The sequence below is a fragment of the Pyrgilauda ruficollis genome, unplaced genomic scaffold (genome assembly GCF_017590135.1).
Source record: "Pyrgilauda ruficollis isolate IOZ18807 unplaced genomic scaffold, ASM1759013v1 scaffold70, whole genome shotgun sequence".
In the NCBI taxonomy this organism is placed as follows: Eukaryota; Metazoa; Chordata; class Aves; order Passeriformes; family Passeridae; genus Pyrgilauda; species Pyrgilauda ruficollis.
This window is the reverse complement of record NW_024528822.1, coordinates 1,541,259-1,562,449: the sequence shown is the minus strand read 5'-3', so window position 1 is coordinate 1,562,449 and position 21,191 is coordinate 1,541,259. Positions and strand designations below refer to the sequence as shown.

The following is a 21,191-nucleotide window of genomic DNA, read 5'->3' as shown; positions in this document are numbered from 1 at the left end:
TTTCCTGGTCAGCCTGTTCCAGTGCCCAAACACCCTCTGGGTGAAGAACCTTTTTCTAATATCCAGCCTAAAACCTCCCTGATGCAGCTTCAGGCCATTCCCTCATGTCCTGTCGCTGGTCACCACAGAGAAGAGATCAGTGCCTGCCCCTCCTCTTCCCCTCCTGAGGAAGCTGTAACTACAGTGAGATCTCCCCTCAGTCTTCTCCAGGCTGAACAGGCCAAGTGACCTCAGCTGCTCCTCAAATTCCTTCCCCTCAAGGCCCTTCATCATCTTCATTGCCCTCCTTTGGGCACTCCCTAACAGTTCAATGTCTTTCTTATATTGTGGCACCCAAAACTGCCCCCAGCACTTGAGGTGAGGCTGCCCAGGTGCAGAGCAGAGCAGGACAATCCCCTTCCTTGCTCGGCTGAGGATGCTGTGCCTGAATGCACATCAGGACAAGGCTAGGCCTCCTGGCTGCAGGGCACTGCTGGCTCATACTCAGCTTTCTGTTGTTTAATTATTTCTCAATTATCAAAATAAATGGACCAATATTAAGTTTTCTAGTGGCTCAATTACTCTTTTTGCAGTGACTGTCATCTCCCATTCCAACGTTTTTTGCTGTAGGGATTGGGCTCTAATCACACTTCAGTGTCCTCTTTATAGACACAACCTCTGGAAAGTTCTTTAGTGAACAGAAGAGTCTTTTAGGAGCAAGAGTCCCTTCATGCCTCAGCAAGCAGAAACATTACAATTCTCACCACTGACTATTACTGATACTGACTTCAAATGTACCAGGAGTCTTAATCAGTTACTACCAGTGAACCTCAGTGTAAGGTGTCCTGAGGCTGCAAACTATCATTACTTTCTAGGTTGAGAGATTCATAAGCAAATTTTCTAATGACTTTAGCCTCAGCTATTCTTACTCTAAACCAGTTAATGAAAGCTGAGGCCTGAAAATGCTTAAAGCAAAAACATTAGTGGCACACCTGAGACTACATCATCTGTTTTTCCCCATTTAAATTCCAGCCTTGTTGCTGCCAGAGCGCAGTGGCATTTACAGTGAATACCGAAGAAGTGAACTGACATAATGCAGCCCTGCCAAACTCCTTTCCAATGTTAAACAGTGCTGTGCTTTTTGTTCCTCCAACTACTCCCCATTAGTAACACAGAGTATGTGCAGTACAGAGTCCCATCTTCATGCAAGTGGCCCACGGCTTTCTGACAAAATAAGTGCACTGCTAAGACTTGTCTGTAAGAGCCCTGTTTGTTTTAGTTATCTGCGGGTGCTTCTGCTGTTCTGTGCTTTCAGTGGTTCCAAAGCTGAATGATCGATTCTGTCTCTCACAATCTGGCCTGCCAGATGCTTATTCTAATGCTGCATTTCCTTTCCTTTCCCCAAGACGAGCAGAAAGAGCGGCACTTCAGCTGCAAGATGAATGAAGCTCTTCAGCAGTCTGTACAATCCATTACTTCTTCAAGGTGGAAAGACAGAGAATAGACACTGTCTCAGACAGCATCCTATGACAATTAAACAGTTCACTAAATTTAGTGCTCTCAAACAAGTAGACAGGAACACGTGGGCATTGCCACCTCTTCTGAATCATTGTGTATGCCTCAGCATCCTGAGCATCACAGGAGACTGCATGCTGTGCCTAAGCCCCATTAATCTACGTTAGAAACATCGTGTTACCCTGTAAGCGTTCAGCGCATGACACACGTCAGATTAAGGAAGCCCACACAAAGAAATATATGAATACTAATATTCTCTCTCTCAAGGAAGTACTTCCCATCTGCCTCTCAGGAAAACTGCAACCATTTATAGCTAAATTACAACTGCCTGGAATTTTAGCATCTCATAACAAAGTCTTACAGGGAAAAGACTCACATGATAGACTACCAAATTACTGGGTAACCAATATTCTTTTTAAAAACGTAAAATAGACCCTTAATCGTTTTAGTATGAAATTAGATCGCCAAAGCATATGCACAAAATAGTGCAAGTGGTCTGCTCACCTGAAAGGTTTCCTGCCAGCATAACAACTTGCACAGTATCCAGTAAACACTGCCTAAGATGATAAATCAATCAGACAGCTGCAGATTCCCCTTAAAATTAATAGATTTCCAAATGCATTCATTAGTATAGAGCCAGGGGAATAAATCAGGGAATAAACTGGCCCAAATTGTCCTCTCTTCCCTCTTCAGTCTTCTCTTGCTTCATTCTTTCATAACACAATTTCTTTAGTAATAAAACAACCCAGGCCTAAAGACAACTTACAGAAACAGCAGCAAGAGTCCAAGAAAATATTTAAATTAAGGGAAACTGTCCAAAACGGTAGCCGAGATATCTAGCGAGAGATCACTGGTCCACTGAGAACAATTCCTTGTACCTGAGAGGGTCTGCTAACTAAAATTCTCCTTCTGAGCCAACCTTTACTCATATTCAACCTTCACTGTAAAATAATCAGGGTACATTCCTACGATATTCTGTTCCTTTTGTGTTTAATCCCCTTCCTTCCTATGCACCCACAAGTAGGATCCATATCCCTATACCAAAAACAAATAACACTGTCACTGCAAACATAACACACAATATCTTGATGTTATGTCCAAGACATCAGATGCAGAAACCTCTTTTCCAGCTGTTCTCTAGAAACCTGTGCCATCCTCCCCTCCCTGTCTTGTGTGCTAATGTCTGATAAAGCAGAAGGGAAAAAGAAGCACCACATGTTCTGGTAAACTCTCCCAAAGAATCAAGGCAGGTACAGTTTTCAATCAGAAATAGATTAGTTTTCTGAAGTTGCTAGTATTTGACAAAGTAATTTTTTATCAATTTGTATTTTCCAGTCTTATGCTTTATAACTACCTGTGATAACAGGATGCTATACAACAAATACTGGATTTCAGCATATCCCTGCAACTAGTTACCCATTCTGGGATTCTGTGAACTAACATTCTAGAGGTTTTCACTTGCCCTTTTCTGCCTCAGCCAAAGGCCAGTTTTATCAGTCAGTCTGTCCAGATGACTTAAAAAAACTGCTGGCAGTTCTGATACTGCACATACCTCTGGCAAAATAAACTGCTCTACTGGCTTGTACCACAATCTGTTCACCTGCACTCCACAGCTTGGCGGACTAAAGCGAGCACTGAAGATGGCTTCCTGTGAACAAGAGGAAAAAACCAAAATTAAAAAAAAAACACAACACACATTAAAAGTACTACTGCATTACACAGGCCACAAAATGGCTCTTAGATAATAACAAATTACATAAAGATTATTCATTGCCAAATTCCAATCTTCAAAAACAGTTTCCAAACTCTCTCATGTAACCAACTTTTCTCCTTCACTGGAACTAAAAAACTAATGCAGATAAAATTATCAGACATTGAACATTTAGGAATTCTACAGTTTAGGAAACATGAACTTGATTACAGTATAACTTTATTTTTATAATGGCTATTATAAACCAAAATCCTTGGAAGTTCATCACAGAAGTCATACTTACAATTCTTTCTACTGTAGCACAGGCAGAAGTTTTGAAATTGGCCTATCAAGTTATTGGTTGAGATAAATGTAATCTATCAAATGCAACAATCTTGCTCAAAAAATTTTTTCCCTCCAAATCACAAAGCTATTCTGTCAAGCCCATAACAGTTTGGGACTGGGGGAAATGATCAATGAAGTTGATTATTACCAGTAAATAATAACAGTTTCTAGAAATCTTAAAATGTCTTGATAAAAGACAGACAGGAAAAATTACAGCTGTCCTGCATCTCTGCTTGAAGACACCAAATACATGTTTCTGCAAGCATTTTAAATATATTACATAGCTCAATTTTTATTCCTTAATAACTATCAATAATTTAGAGCCCAAAAAACAAAAAATTGTGCACTGGAATTAGATGTAAGTGCTTTTTCATAACAGCATCTAGAGTAATACATAGCACTTTGGAAATTTCATCTTTTCCTCATCCAGGATGTGCTTCTGTATACATATATGTGAATTTAAAATGCAATAAAAGAAAAATATAATTCATAAACTTGTCAGTTAAGTATTCCTCTTCTAACTCACCAACACAGCATGTCACTTTCTTTAAGAACTTAATGCACAAAAAAGAGATATCATGCTTTCAAAAAATAACTATAATATTCTACCTCATGTTCTGCCTGGTACAGCTTTACAGTGATGTTCCTCTGGAATCCCACTCCATCAGCCTCATAAAATACCCCAAGGCTGGTAATGACAATGGGGTAAAGCACACGGAAGTTCACACTGACGATTCTGTCTTCAGACAGCACAGAAGGTATGTCCTCAGGGAGACTGAATGCTTCAATTTCCTGATTCAAAACTGAAAGAAAAGGAAAGGCCAGAGGTAAGGGGAGAAAAGTTCATAGTTCCTGGATATACACAAAGAACACTGCCTACACGCAAAGCATTCTGGTTAATTAGTATGGCTCACAAGTGCACAAGGATAATCAAACACTGGAGTAAAAGAAAATACAAGGGCTGCAGAATGCAGCAAGAAAAATTTCAGCAATACAGCAATCTGCAGGCTAATAGCAATTGCAACTCAATGCCTACATATCCACAGGGCAAAGATTAGAAACACAATAAATCCACAGCAGGAAGACAAAAATGCTATTTCACTGCAGGAATACCAGTATATTAGCATAATAAAATAATTATTCATGTATCAAAATGGCACACACCTCCACTTAATTCAGCTGTCTGCTTTTTGGCATTATCGCCTACCTAAGCCCTGAGGTACCATTTACACTTGGGAACAGTAGATGTTGTCAGACAAATAGAAAGTAACCGAAGTTACATTTTGTGTTGAATCATGGCTTAAGTACCTAGCAGTCCTTAGTTAAACTGTATTAAAGAGCAAGAATTAAATAAAATCCAAAAGGAGACAGGAAAAAGTTAAAATTTTAGTTAGGAATTTCTGTATGGCACTTAATTTTTTTCCTCCATTTTACATTTCTTAAGTGTTTTCTCTCTAAAGCAGAATCTGAAAAACCAATCAGCCAAACTTGCTTAGAGAATTCACTTTGTCACCAGAGAAGTCCATCTGACACTCAAGACTGTCACCTTGCTACTTTCTTCACATTTGACACTATGCCAGGTCATTCTGTCTCTCTCCAACTTCATTTAACACTTACATCAAGTAAAAATGTATTGTATATGGGAGAGACACAAGAAAAATGCAAATCCATTAGAAGTCAATGGACGCTCCTTCACATGCCCAAAAATCTCTCCCTTTCTGGCCTGCACACGGTACTTACAGGAAGGTTATGCAACAAGTTCTAGGAGGTATTTGTTTTCAAGAGTAGCTGTCTCAATGAAACTCCCCAAACTACTCTCAGATAAGATGTCTAGCTCTAGTTCAAACCACAGAATTTTTAAAAGTTAACTTCTATACCTGGGTTACTGATGTTCAGAAGTCTGCAGGAGTAGGGGTCTTCTCTGTCCTTCACTGGTACAGCACAACCATGCGCACCTATTATAAACTTCACAAGGACACTGAAATAATTTGCTTTTATTAACACTAGTTCTCTCCCCTCCTCCCCCCATCTTCAATAAACTTAATTTTATCACCATGACCTGTCTTTCACAGGGTTAAGATTTTGAACCTCTTAAAAATCAGCAATGACAGTTGGTATGCAGAGCAACCACATGAATCCCCTCACAGGAGCTCAATTCCAAATCCACATTAACATTTTACATTATGAGGTTGCAAGAAGATTGCCAGCTAGAAATGAGAGACAAGACAGCCAGCACACTAAACAGAAAAAAGACCTAAGAAAACACTGAAGGATCCCAGAGACATGCCCCTCCTAGCCTGGGTTTGTTACTTAATTCAAGATTGTTTAAATACTACGCATTCAAAAGTCAGTGAAAAAAATAGTAAGAAAAAAGACACATAGCATCAAAGGAGGAATGAGGATTCCAGATTACCTGTTACAATGAAATATTTCAACTTTGGGCTGTAGCAAAACAAGAGGTTCCCCCCAGCCCAGCTCCAATCATGGTTATTCCATAGTAGGAAGACATCAAGTAAGTACAAAGAGCAAGGATCCACCTTTGCCTATCTTTTTACCCAGCAGCTAAATGTCCTCCCAGAACTCCATAGAAGCTATGAAAGGTCACAGTTTTAGATGACTGAGGTGGCTATGCTGCAGCCCAGGCTCCATGCTGACACTAATCTGGGAACAGCAAAATGCTCTCAGTGCAAGGCAGGTATCAAGGTGTGTGGATGGCAGTGTTTCCGGGGACAAACTGCAGCAGAGCTTCTCAGCAAAAACAGACCTGTCTGTACACTGTCAGGTCTATGCAAGCAGCCAGGAAGGGCCACACACTGCAGCAGTTTGGTGCACCTGGTTCAGTGGGAAACAAACCTGAACTTTACAGTTGAGGCTGTTTGCAAGAGCTTTCGTGGTTCTCTAACCAAATGCAATCCTGCTTGCTTTCAAAAATCCTGGATTACCAAGGATTCAAGTTGTACACCATACATCGCAACACAGAAAAGAGAAAGGCTTATACATCACTAATAAACAGTGGCAAGTAATTGCAAAAGCAAACAGCAGTGTATAAAAAAGTAGTTACAGCCCAAGGCAAGAAGTATTCTTATACACTGTTAAGCAGACTTTAAAAAAATTTATCAGAATACAAGATGCTAAAAAACAAACAAACAAATAAACTAGGAAACACTTTAAAACAAAAATTATAAAATCAAGGTATTTCAGCATTACAGTGACCCCCCCTAGCCCCCAGGCCCAAACTAAAGAACAGTAAAGGTTACCGTTGGTTCAGGGCAGGATGTTGTTTCAGGTGCTTGAACCACGTGCTCCTTATAACACTGCGTAGTTCATGATTGTGTCGAGCTGACAGAACACCTACAATAACATCATAATGCTTCAGTTTCCATTGTGGAAAGAAGGACAGTGGACCTAGAAGCAGAAAGTGACAAATATTTACTTTATGCTCATATTACCACAAGCCTGAGTTGCAAGCAATAATTAATTCCAGCCTTCCAGTACTTAAAGTGGGCTAACAAAAAGGAGGGAGAGCAATGCAGATAGTGATAGGACAAGGGAAAAGGGTTTTAAACTAAAATGGGGGAGACTGAGATTAGATGTTGAAAAGAAATTCCTTACTCAAGGGGTGATAAAACACTGGCAAAGGCTGCCCAGAGAAGTTGTGGCTGATTCAATCCTGGGAAGTGTTCAAGGTCAGGTAGGATGGGGCTTTGAGCAACCTCGTCTGGTGGGAGTCATCCCTGCCCATGACAGGGAAGTTGAAATTAGATGATCTTTAAGGTCCCTTCAACCCAAACCACTCTGAAATTCTGTGATTAAAGGACAGCTCAAAAACAAGAGAACCAAAACACTAAAAACAAGCAGCAGAATTACTTTTCCATTCTTGGTTCAGAATCAGAGAAAGATTTTCAATATGCCAAAACCTTCACTCACATGCCCATTTTCTCTGTGTTTTCTAAAGATGCTGGGACCACCTTTCTGCCTCACAATTTCAGTGTGGGATCTCAAGGACTATTGTTTCTAACCTTTTCAAGTGGAACACCACTCTGCCTTCACACAGGGTGTTACATCCCTGCACAAGGGAATGCTCTGGCTTTATTCAAAACTGGATGCCACTGCCAATACTTGTAATCCAGGATTTAGCTTGTGCTGTTTTAACTTAGAGATCATGAAACCTGAACTTGATTTCAAGCAGGATTATGACCAGATAGAAACCTGAGAAGCTCTGATTTTGAGCCTGTAAACAGGCAAGTAGCTAAAGTGAATTTGCTTCATTAAATCTATCACACATCCTACAGTTAAGACAGATTTGTATTTCATTTTAGGATTGTAAAGGATTAATATCAAAGGATTGCTATGGCTATTAGGATTAATAGCAAAGGATTGCTTCCCGCTCATCTCACTATGTTTTTCATTGGGCTGCAGATAAAGAAAACAAATGTAAATGTGAGTGCACTTTAAACTACTGCCTATAACATAGACAAGATTTTTTAGAATCTAATTAAGAGACTAAAAATAGTGCCAAGTCTATATTGTGAACTCCCACAAGAAGGAGTTGAATTATTACCCAGACTCTACCTTCTGTACCAGCATCCCCTTTCTCCACTTTGAAGTTGAATAGATGGGTTCTTTTACACTACTCAATAACCTAGGACCTCACAGCATCTGCCACAAAAACTGCTGTGCCAAATCCCACCAGACATCCATCTAGCCTTATATCCCACTGTCAGTGTCCAGCATGCAGTGGAGAGGCCTTGGCCTTGCTATGTTCCATGCTGAATCAACATCAAGATTTCAGAACTTCTGTTGCTGTTCTTTAGGGCTATTGAAAAATAGCCCTGACTCCAAAAGCCAAATAAAACTGCTCTGGAACTGATTCTCAGAACAAGGCAAAAGCAGAAAAGCTAGAGAGTGACATTTCCACAGGTAAATCTTTCCCATTCTATTTCCCTCTAAATATTTTAGTTCTAAGTCTGCAAACACTGATTTTCTTTAAGAAGGTTATGTTCCACCATTACTTAAATGAAAGCACCTACAAGACTATCAATTACTTACATTGAACATTAACCTATTAAGAGAAGCTTCCATCAACTTAGGTTCAGAACGACTTAAAATCCCAAGCAATGAGCTATTAGTTACATTCTTCATTTTTCACTGAAGTTACCTGTTGCACCTCTTACAACAATCATAACTGAGTTGATGGCGAGGTTTAGGAATATGATGTGTTTGCTACAGAGCAGCAAATCTAGTGCCCTACATAACATCTGAAGAAACTTGAAGTCAAACACACTGTTCAATCGAAATACCAATTCAGTTTTCCTTTATGCTGGTAAATACCATTTATCCAGAGGCTCTGTATGTCCTCATAGGTCATTACATAGCCAAGAATCACCAACTCTCCAAGACAGCAGAGATACATGAGACAGACATATGTTTATAAAGTATAACACTATAGCAAATTCCTGTGTAGTTACATAATTCTTACTTACACATCCCTTTTTTCCCTTGTTCTTCAACAATCCTTTGATTATTCTTCAGCCTTAACTCCAAGCCTTCCAGCAAAAAGTTCATAGGTCTAACATGACTATTAGACTTGTAGACTGCAGATGAGGTACTGTTTACACAGATTTCTTTTTTAAGACATCACTTTTAATAAGAAGCAGAACCATCCATTAAATCAAAACTAAAGAAAAATAAAACTAAGGGAACAAGTCTATGGGGTGACGACTCAGAATAGCATAAATTAGCTTGAATGAATTTTAAAAAACCAAAAACTAAAAATAAGCTACTCAAATCAAATATACTTTTAATTAGTTTATGTTTTAAAATGAGTGAAGCTTTTCCTTATGAACCATCCACATGGGAACAATGTTAATGTAACAGATGCTTCAGAATTAATATCCTATTGCTTTTAGAACAGCATTGCAGTGGTCTATATTCGGAAGATTGTCTGTCTTTTCTGTCCCAAGAGTTATGCCATTTTACTTCTAAAACCACTGAAAATAAAAAAAAAAAACAAATATAAAAAAAAAAAAACCAGCTTACTTTGAAAAAACATTTTTTTGCTTGTTAGTAAAGATTTCTACTTCCTATGGAAAAGTAGGAATAATCTTAAAATTTCAGAAAAATAGACTCATAAATGTTTCTCTGAACTTGCACTATTTAAAAAAAGGGAGATAAAGTGAGAAGTACAGGGAAAAAATACTAAGGCTATTATTAATTTATAAGGATAATTCCAATATGAGCATAAATATTCTCTGATGCAGCATAATTCAAGAGAAAACATTGCTGACCTCAAAGTCAACAGTAACAATTTAGACAAGTGACAATTTTGCCACTGAGGACCAAAGCTATTTATCTTCCATTTTATTTTTGTACACTTTTAGGCCAAAATTTTCAGTGTAAGATTGTATCATACCATATACCTCACTCTTACCTGAAACTGCTTATGCAGGACAATTACATCTCTACATTTTCTGATTTCAAAGATAAGAAAAAACGGTAAATTTTGTAGTTTGTGAAGGGGGTGAAAAAAAGAAGAAAAAAGCTACACATCACATTCCATTATAAACCCTAAAAGTGTTGTGGATCAAAGGTATGGAAGTTTTCCCATCCAAAGGTCACACTACCACTGCCTACCTTGCTTTTGAACCCTTCCTTATTCAAAGCTGCACCTCAGTTGCATTACTTAGCCCAAGACTTTTCAGTAGAACGTGAGACAAATACACAAATACACAAAGCCTACCTGTTAATCCACAGCAAAACCTACAAAAGCATGAAAGCAAGCAGCCCTCCCTCAGCTGCTGAGGTTCATTTCATTCTCCACAGCAGCTGTCAGCGGTACTTCTCTCAGCTCTCAGCTCTAAGTCTACTAATTCCAGTCTGCCAGTACTTTGTGTCACACTGTTCATTGTAAGCTCCTACTGAAGCTTTCTTGGACTCTGATATTTCTAAGGACTGGCTTCCACACAATTCTCTCTCATCTGACCATACTTGTACTTTTATTGGTACAGATTTTCACCTCAGTATCGGCTTCAGGAAGCTTTCACAGGATTCTCAGTTGCCAGTTTTCACGAAATGGGTGAAAGTGCTGGTCAACCTCGGCCTGTCTGTCAGTCAAGCTTGACTGAGAACTAGCAACAGATCAAAGTTTGGGACAGATACAGGAAAAAGTTACATAGAGTACAAAGCTGTGCCATTAGAAGACACGACTAAAGATGCAGAGGTGTGTGTCCTGCTGAGCTGGTCACGGAAAGAGTTCACCAGTGACAGGCAGTCTGCTGACCCTGCTCAGATTTTAAACCTCAGCAGCAGCCAACAGCTCTTGAAGTTTTTCGAAATCCCAAACTGAAAGATGAACATGCACCTCTTCATCCCATGAGACTGATTCTCGATAAAATGTCAAATCAGGCTGTTAATTATATTTGCTTCATTATAAGGAGATGAAAAGAGTGAGAGATCATTTAGCTTGATTTTGTCAACAAACACAGCCTTGCTAAACATATTTCTATTGATGAGTCCCCAATCAACTATTAAATTTGCCAGTCATTTTCAGTAAAATTTGACATAATATGCAGTCCACAAAGTGATTAAGTCTCCACATTTCATGCAACTGGAGTGGACAAAGAAAAGACTCATTAGTGCCTGCACTGAGAAACAGCAGTGTAGGCTTACTTGCAATATCAGGCACCAGAGCACCTCCACTGGACACGGCTAAAATAAGTGAGCTCCACAGAAGGCTGGGCCCTGTATCTTCTGCTACCAATGCAGCTTTTTTTCTTTTTTTTTAATTCCTGAATAAATCAATTAATGGAACTAAATAGGGAAGCAGAAGTTGTTTAGAATATTCTCAACTAATCCACTTCATAAGATAAGCAACTCTCCTCCAAAATAAAAAACCCCATACATTTTTATCTCTGCCTATTCCTGTGATTTTGCATTTATATTCCTGAGGTTTAATACTTTTTTCTTCTCTGCCGCTTTGCGAAAGATCCAAACAAACACGACGGAAGGAATTAACTCAATATAAAGATTTGTATGCACAGAATGCTGACATGCACAGAAAAAGAACAAACCAAAGAGCAAAAGCAGCTCTTTCCCCCTTTTAATCTACTTCACTTAAAGTAATCTGTTACAGCTCATCTCATTACATGTTTTGCTGCAAGCAGAGCTACCTGACCTCCCTGCAGTACCTGCTTCACCCCAGAGCCAGAAATCGCCAAGATGTGCACCCCTGGTCTCTGCAGTACTCCATGAGGCAGGCATGCTTTTATACAAGATTTACAGATTCAAAGAACAAAACCTCGGCAGGCAGAGGTTTCTGTTTGTTTTACATCAACAGCATTCCTTAGAAGAAATAGGACAGCAGGGTCCTTCTGAATTGCCAAGTGGCAGTAGTAACAGTGGTGGAGAGATGATACCCTAAAACACCTTAATCATAAAATACTTGCACATTTCTAGACAAAACTGGGAACAATGGCCAAAGCATCAGTAGAAAAGTTAAAAGAAACAAAGAAAAATCTTCCTGCAACACAAACTGATGCCTCCTTTTTTTATTTTGTGGAGGGAAAGGGTGGGGTTGTGGCAGGGCAGGGGAAGCAGAGTATAGCACCTTCATCTGATGAAAATTGGCCATCAATCCCTGCTGCCATGGAGCAAAAGTCTGCTCCCAGGGAAGGCTACTTGCTCTCTTCTGGCTGTTCCACTCAGTGGGCATTTTAGAGGATAACTGTTGAAAACCTTAATACAGCCAACTCTGGCAGAACTGCTCCTCTTTGTCCCCTGCTCCAGTGCCAAAACACAAAAATACAATTCCAGTGCCACTCATCAGTAGTTTCCAATGTCTCAGACATCTGTCTGCAGAGTAACTGAAAACCCTAAAAAAACTCAATTAATTTGGAAAATACCATCAGCTTATTTTGTGTCCATCAAAAGTTAGGGGATTGTTTTATGTTGGGGGTGGCCTATCCATGAAAAACCATGTCATACTAAGATCTTACAGATGAAGAGTGGGGGACAACTGGTATTTGAGGCAGGACTGCACATCTACTGCCAATGCCAAACCTGACCTGTTGAGTTTCACTTTCTAAGGCCACCAGTCTGTAAGTCTTTACATACCTACAAAAGATGAAATAACTTTGTGACCAAGCATGCTACTCCCTGACAGACAGGACTACCAGATTTCAGACAACATCCTTTCTTAAGAAAGTCCCATATTTTAGCAAAACTTCACCTCATAGCTTGTTCCCACATTTTGGTTCCATTAGGTCAGTGCCTGAAGAAGTACATGCTGTGCCACAGGACAACAGATGGCATACAAGCAGACTTTGGAATATGTTGGGTTTTAATCTGTTGCATAATTGTTCACTAGTAGAAGACTGACTCTCACAAATCCAAATGGGCCAATTTTTAGCTGCCACCCCCCCCCCCCCCCCCCCCCACCGCAAAAAAAAAAAAAAAAAAAAAAAAGACCCCCCCCCCCCCCCCCCCCCCAGAAATGTAACAGGAATAACGACTTAAAGGGCATCAGCATCAGCAAGTAGCAGAAGATTACACAGAATGTGTGGGGCTTTCTGATTAGGCCCTGTAGCTGAAGCCCAACAGTGAGTAACTTCCTACTCAATAAGATTTGTGCCATCAATTAAAACACACAATTAGCAATGAATCCACCTGGAGTGCTAAAAGCAGGTCTGTCTGTTCCTTCTCAAGTTTCTGAGGTCATTTTATAATTAGCATTTATCTAAGACTTTTATAAAAAATTAACTAAGCTTCCTACTCACAAACTTTCTTTGGATAGCACTTGTTTGTAACCAGTTAGACAAGGATTTCAAATAAACCTAAAAGCATGTTCCTGCATAGATCTTGTTCAGAAGTGTGAATTACAGTCTCATTAACTGATGAACAAAAAAAAAAGCAGGAAGCCACCAAAGTCAGGACACTAAAACAAAGGCCTTTGGTCTCAGGATTGATCCTATTTATTTTTTTCCAATTACGGAGTACTGCCTACAAGAAGTGCACTCTATCTTCTGTGACACCAAGGTAAACGTGATCATGAGCACAGAGAAAGCCTGAATACTGCACAGGGAGAGAAACAACCGAGGGCCAAGAATGCAGGCAAACTACAGGCCTCTCACAAGGGGTGGTTAAAAGCAAGACTTTATTACAGAAGGTGCTTCCAAGAAAGGAACAAAAGTAGATGGAATGAGTGGAGACTGGAACACTGTTTACATTTAGAGCCATCTGACCTATAATTAAAAAACAAAACTATTTTCTAGAAATGTTTTCTATTTCTAGAACTGTTTTCTATTTTCCACTATAAGTACCTGAAGCGCTCAACTTAAGAAAGCAAAGGTTTAAAACAGACACCTTTAACCTCCATGGTAACATGCTGAAGACGTACTTGAAGAAGGAGAAAGACTCTTTTGACTGAAAGGTTTAAGAAATAAAGGACATAATCTAGTTGCAAGTCAGCTTAGGCTAGAAATGAGAACATATTTTTAATCAGGACAACTAGCCTCTGGAACAACCTCTTCCTAAAACTGCTAGGAATCCAAGTGAACAGAAAAAAAGCCACCCCAAGCCCTCACTGAATAAATGTAGGCTGCCCACCTGCCATTTTATGACAGAAACCAAGAGCTGCTTAATAGAAATAGTAAGCAGAATTGATGGCTGGCAATGTCTATTCCAATCTTGAGTGAGTCAATGAAGCCAAGGTAAATAATGACTAAAACAGGTTATCAACTTTTTGACAGATTTCCATTTGAAGGTGTGGTGATGATTATTAGGGAGGGTAATTAACCTCCTCAAAAAACAGAACTGCTGTTCACTCTTCATGGACCTCTACTGGTAGCTAATTCTGCAACTGTTGAGATAGCACACAACTATTGTACACAACTGTACAGAAGTACCAGAGAATATACAAATTATGCATTTTTATGTCACAGCTATTGCAAAACATTGCCCCATGATAAGATTTACTTTTCATTCACACCAGGGATTCCAGATGATCGGTAGTAAAGAGCAGCTGAAGTAGTAAACAAGGAAAAAAAATTACTCGAGTGAAACAAGACTGGCTTTATCAGGCATTACCAGATTCTCTTAAGTAGTTTCAGATTCAAGAAGCCTTTTAAAACCCCCCCCCCAAAAACCAAAAGGGGCCATTTTTTTCCCCCCCCCCCCCCCCCCCCCCCCAGAAATGTAACAGGAATAACGACTTAAAGGGCATCAGCATCAGCAAGTAGCAGAAGATTACACAGAATGTGTGGGGCTTTCTGATTAGGCCCTGTAGCTGAAGCCCAACAGTGAGTAACTTCCTACTCAATAAGATTTGTGCCCCCCCCCCCCCCCCCCCCCCCCCAGAAATGTAACAGGAATAACGACTTAAAGGGCATCAGCATCAGCAAGTAGCAGAAGATTACACAGAATGTGTGGGGCTTTCTGATTAGGCCCTGTAGCTGAAGCCCAACAGTGAGTAACTTCCTACTCAATAAGATTTGTGCCATCAATTAAAACACACAATTAGCAATGAATCCACCTGGAGTGCTAAAAGCAGGTCTGTCTGTTCCTTCTCAAGTTTCTGAGGTCATTTTATAATTAGCATTTATCTAAGACTTTTATAAAAAATTAACTAAGCTTCCTACTCACAAACTTTCTTTGGATAGCACTTGTTTGTAACCAGTTAGACAAGGATTTCAAATAAACCTAAAAGCATGTTCCTGCATAGATCTTGTTCAGAAGTGTGAATTACAGTCTCATTAACTGATGAACAAAAAAAAAAGCAGGAAGCCACCAAAGTCAGGACACTAAAACAAAGGCCTTTGGTCTCAGGATTGATCCTATTTATTTTTTTCCAATTACGGAGTACTGCCTACAAGAAGTGCACTCTATCTTCTGTGACACCAAGGTAAACGTGATCATGAGCACAGAGAAAGCCTGAATACTGCACAGGGAGAGAAACAACCGAGGGCCAAGAATGCAGGCAAACTACAGGCCTCTCACAAGGGGTGGTTAAAAGCAAGACTTTATTACAGAAGGTGCTTCCAAGAAAGGAACAAAAGTAGATGGAATGAGTGGAGACTGGAACACTGTTTACATTTAGAGCCATCTGACCTATAATTAAAAAACAAAACTATTTTCTAGAAATGTTTTCTATTTCTAGAACTGTTTTCTATTTTCCACTATAAGTACCTGAAGCGCTCAACTTAAGAAAGCAAAGGTTTAAAACAGACACCTTTAACCTCCATGGTAACATGCTGAAGACGTACTTGAAGAAGGAGAAAGACTCTTTTGACTGAAAGGTTTAAGAAATAAAGGACATAATCTAGTTGCAAGTCAGCTTAGGCTAGAAATGAGAACATATTTTTAATCAGGACAACTAGCCTCTGGAACAACCTCTTCCTAAAACTGCTAGGAATCCAAGTGAACAGAAAAAAAGCCACCCCAAGCCCTCACTGAATAAATGTAGGCTGCCCACCTGCCATTTTATGACAGAAACCAAGAGCTGCTTAATAGAAATAGTAAGCAGAATTGATGGCTGGCAATGTCTATTCCAATCTTGAGTGAGTCAATGAAGCCAAGGTAAATAATGACTAAAACAGGTTATCAACTTTTTGACAGATTTCCATTTGAAGGTGTGGTGATGATTATTAGGGAGGGTAATTAACCTCCTCAAAAAACAGAACTGCTGTTCACTCTTCATGGACCTCTACTGGTAGCTAATTCTGCAACTGTTGAGATAGCACACAACTATTGTACACAACTGTACAGAAGTACCAGAGAATATACAAATTATGCATTTTTATGTCACAGCTATTGCAAAACATTGCCCCATGATAAGATTTACTTTTCATTCACACCAGGGATTCCAGATGATCGGTAGTAAAGAGCAGCTGAAGTAGTAAACAAGGAAAAAAAATTACTCGAGTGAAACAAGACTGGCTTTATCAGGCATTACCAGATTCTCTTAAGTAGTTTCAGATTCAAGAAGCCTTTTAATAAATTTAATACATTTTAATAAATTTTAAAACATTTCTTCCTCTTGTATACAAATTCACTGATGTTCCTAAAACACTCTGAATAATAAAAAAAAAAACAACACAAAAGACATCTGAGGTCCCTTGGCTCATCCTTCTTTCTTCTGCCAAGGCAGCCATGCCTACATCTTGTACATTTTGTGGTACTTTGAAAGCTAAGAGACAGATTCTTCCTTAAATACCATGCAAGGATTGGGCCTACAAAAAGACAACACATGTACAATACTGAGCATTTTCCTAGGGATGACATATGTTCTCATTGTAGAGGAGGCATCGTTAGTCCTCTCCTCAGCGTGAGTACATTACTCAATAGTAGCTTTACAATAGTATTTGTTTACAACTAAATAAACCCTGCACAGAAACCATACACTTGCTCTTTCAGTATTAAAAAAAACCCCACTTATTAAAAATCCTAGTTAGCCTAACATTATCCAGTGCAGCAAGGTTTTACAATAATGAACACCAACTCCAAATTGGAGTTGGTGTTCATTACTGTAAAACCTTGCTGCTTGAAACAGGGAAATTATGAAGAGCAAAGCTACTTCTCTCCTTCCCCAACTTCCAAGTGGTGCCTTCCTCCCTCTCCTCAGCACTGCTCTACCTCAGAAATTCATATCAGGCCTTTCTGTAATGAGCTGGGCAGTGAAGTGTCCCTTGACTGGACCAGGAACCAGCCCCACCATGGTTAAGGTGAGGGCAACACTGACCATGGGAAGGAACTCCTGTTGCCTGATCAAGGAAGGAATGACAGCAGGAGTAGTCAGACATCCCCTGACAGGCCTGGAACATTCCTTACCTGAACTGCACCCTGAGTGGAATAGACTCCATAGTTACTGGATTTTTGAAAATTCCAGCAATTACCAACCAAGACTGTGCTCAGGGTGGAAATTTATGGATGACTAAAGCCAAACATCTAAAGAACCCTAAAAACTGGTCTTGAGTGAAGCCCTTTGGCTCTCCTGGACCACAGCAGGCTGTCACCAGCGACTCTCTGAGTAGGATGCCTCTCGGAGCTCACAGACTCTACAGTTTGCAAAGTTCTGAGGATCAGCACCCAAAATTGATGAGAGGGCCTGGGCTGAAACCTTCCACTCCTTGAGGCTCAGCCTTTTCCCACTGAGAAATGCCAAGCGGGCATTTCACTGAACTCCAGGGGAATTTTTAACAGGTATACCTCCACACATTGATACCCATATATCCCTATATATAAATATATCTCTTTGTGTCAGTATGCATGCATGTGTGGACTGACTTAGATACTCTCCTGCCAGTATAGCATGAATGTTGTTGTCTCGGATGTATAATGAAGTCACTGTAGCAATTATAGTAAATCCTATCACTTTGTAGATGTTAAGTTAGTCAATGATTAAGTGCTGCTAAATCCTTTAGACACTGATTGTCGACCAAGTCTGAGACTAAGACTGGACCTAGCTGCACCTCAGCTAGTTTAATGGGAGTTTAGAAAGAGTTTAGAAAGGGGGTTCACTCTGACTCAACATGAGGGTCTCCCTTAACCTTTTGCATCTTTAGCCTCTGTGTAAATCATTCTAAATGAATTCTAACTCAGCTCTTCCTTTCTCAATCCATGAGGGTATTTTTGGTTTTTTTTTTCTCCCCCTGATCCTCCTCCCCATCCCACTGCAGCAGTGGGGGACAGCAGGAAATGAGTGAGTTGGCTGCAAGGTGCTCAGTTGTGAGCTCAGGTTAAATCCAGGTGATACCTGGTTTTGCTACTACCTTTGACAGCAATTCTTTAAGCAACCTAAACCACTCATTTGTGACAAATTGGCATGTTTTGACTGGATGTCAAATAGAAGCACAGATTACTTAAGAAAGCATAGAATAAGTCCAAGTTCCAAATTCTCAGAAGAACGGGGTTGTGTTAACTGGCATGATTGTACAGCTGTGAAATGACAGCTAAAGGTGGCTGGAGCCAGATAAAGGATGGAAAAGGAATTATTTGCAAAATGCTAGGAACCTAGTTAGAAGCTGCTTATCAAGATAGCAAGAACAATAAAAGGGTACTATACCTAAAGGAAGAAATAAAACTCCTAAAGGCAACTGAATTAATACTGTCTTTGAAAATGGAGCAGCTGCAAAATCAGTTAAGGGAAGAAAATTATAAAAAAAAAAAGTCAGAGGAAAACATCAGATTTATGTTTATGTGGGCTTTCCATCCTCCTGACATTGTATAATTAGGAAATTAATGATATCCCCTGAAGAATGGGATGGGAACATATGGGATGACCCTGATGACAGCAAACTGAGGAAAGCTGATTCTTTGTTACCCTCAGATTCCTCTGAATATGAGCTCAGACACATCACTAAAGCAAAACACATTCTCATTCCTTTTGGCCTTCAACAACTGACGAAATTACCTAAAGATACAGGAGCACAAATTTCAATATAAATGCAACAGGATGCTGAGAAGCTAGGTGTACAACTTGGACAGCAGAGAGTTTTAAAACCACTGCAGTGAATGGAGCAAGTGTTATTTGACAAACCACAAAAGTTAATTTATGGCTCTGGGCAAGAAGCGAATGTTGTCTACTTGCTTTGCAGTGGAAGTTCACAATGGAAATACTTTGGGTTTCAATATTTTGAATATCCAAGCCTGGCACCCGGTGGTCGGCAATGTGCGGCCCTTTGGTCCAAATCTTGCCCCTAAATCTAACAGAAACCGGGGGTACAGTGCGTGTACTTTGTGCAGTCCCTGCACTCTCAATCCAAAGACTACCAAATAAAAAAAAAAAAAAAGAATAACAGCAGCTTATGGATACTTTGGGCACTGGAGGAAACATATACCTAGATTTCCTATAATTTCTCACCCACGGTACTCACTTCTAGGAAAGGAAAATCACTTTGTTAAATTAGTCATTAAGTGCTGCTAATTCATTTAGATACAAACCTCTGATGAAGTTGGAGACCAAGACTGGACTTCGCTGCACCTAAGCTTCGTTAGGAGTTTAAAAAGCAAGGGGATCCACACTGAACGCTGTAACTCAACCACAGTCAACCCTTATCCATTTGAGTCTTTGATCTCTGTGTAAATCATTCTAAATTAATTCTAGCTGGAGTTTTCTTGGGACATTTAGTCCATGCAGTAAGCAACAGAGAGAACCTCGATATACAAGTTTCTTAAGCTGCTATTTTACAAATTTGTGTTACTCCTACTTTTGCCAATACCTTTAACAGTGATTATTTAAGTGACCTCAATCACTCATTCACACCAACACCAACTGAGAAACTTCTGGATTTTCTTTTGAAATGTTTGTTAGTGGAAAACACATTTACTTGGGAAAGGCCATCACGAGATTCCATACTGCCACTTCTAACTCCAAATTAATGCTCTGAAGCTCTGAAACGGCACCGTGAAAGATGAACAAAACCAACCAGGCAATTCAAACACACATCATGCTAGAAGTTCAATAATTATACCTCCCTTTCTTTTATCATTCAAGTGCGACTGCTGCTGATGTGATTATGCAAAAGCCGGAATACAGACAGACACCTATACAACTCTGCAGCCTTCGGGCTATGCAATAGTGCAATTGCTTCTTGCATATTTGCACTATTAATTGCCACTGGCAATCAGCAGACTCTTGTTTCCTCACAGCTGTGCACACCCTGCACGACAAACAGGCACCAGTTGCAGCGTGGGTCCATTACTGAACAGGCTACTGGGTCACTAAACAGCTCCAAGCACACCCCAAGTAAAAAACCACCATTACGTGCTCATGTACAGTATTTTCTAACATCGTCAAACGGCACCTGTGGGCAGCTGACAAAAGTTTCTGTTCCAATAGATGCCCGCTTCCTCAGGCTTGAAGATTTGCGGCCTGAAAACTACACCTCATTTTATAAGGAGCACAAGGTAAGCCTTCAAGGTTCGGATTTCACTTGTGTTGGATGACACCCGGTCCTATGAATAGCTTTTTGCAGCACAGGGGTTTTAAAGCCCGCCGAGGCAAACACAGCGCAGTGCGAAGAGCTATTCCTAGGACCGGGAATGACGCGACACGAGCGGGATCGGTGGGAATTTCTTCCCCACGTGCCTCGGTGGGAGCGGGAGGGCACCGGTAGCGCAGCAGGCGCTCAGAAGCGGGAGCTGCTGCCCCGCTCCGCACCCGCGGCAGCCCCGCACCGCCACCGCGATCGGTGCCTCCGCTTCGGGCGGCGGAGCCTGCGCTGCTCCCCGCCGCTGCACGGTACGAGACGCTCCCTCCCCTCCAGACGAACCCCGCGGGCACTCCGGCGCTGCTCCCGCTGCCCCGGCCACAGCATCCCCCCGGCCCTCCCCTCGCCTCCGCCCCCGTTCCCTGCCCCGCCAGCCCCGACCTCTCCTCGTCCGATGAGAGAGGGTGGAGGAGCCCAGCCCGCCCGCATGCCCCAGGCACCCGCCGCCGCCCGCCCCTCTCCTACCTGCCGGGTGGCTCCCGGGGCAGCTCAGCAGCAGCCAGAGGTGCAGCGCGACCCCGACCACACAGGGGCACAGCAGAACCAGCCAGTTTCGCATTGGCCGCCGCAGCCGCCGGCCCCTTTCCCTTCGCGCCGGCCTCTCCCAGCGGCGCCGGCGCGACGGCCCGGCTTGGCCGCCCGCGGCTCCTCCCCGCTCGGCCGGGCCGGGCTCGGCTGCC

The 21,191-nt window shown here is 41.0% G+C and overlaps 1 protein-coding gene across 2 annotated transcripts in view; it reads right to left on the bottom strand.

Annotated features, from left to right (window-relative positions):
* The window catches only part of B3GALNT2 (beta-1,3-N-acetylgalactosaminyltransferase 2), a 29,727-nt gene extending 8,553 nt beyond the window's left edge, over positions 1-21,174 (bottom strand). For both annotated transcript variants that reach the window (XM_041485463.1, XM_041485464.1), the window contains exons 1-5: positions 20,977-21,174; positions 6,787-6,934; positions 5,407-5,507; positions 4,139-4,332; positions 3,047-3,142 (exon numbers count right to left, since the gene is read on the bottom strand). In XM_041485463.1, the coding sequence (XP_041341397.1) occupies positions 3,047-3,142; positions 4,139-4,332; positions 5,407-5,507; positions 6,787-6,934; positions 20,977-21,070 (633 nt within the window). In that variant the 5' untranslated portion in view covers positions 21,071-21,174. The remainder of the gene's footprint in view (positions 1-3,046; positions 3,143-4,138; positions 4,333-5,406; positions 5,508-6,786; positions 6,935-20,976) is intronic.
* Between the last annotated feature and the right edge of the window lie 17 nt (positions 21,175-21,191).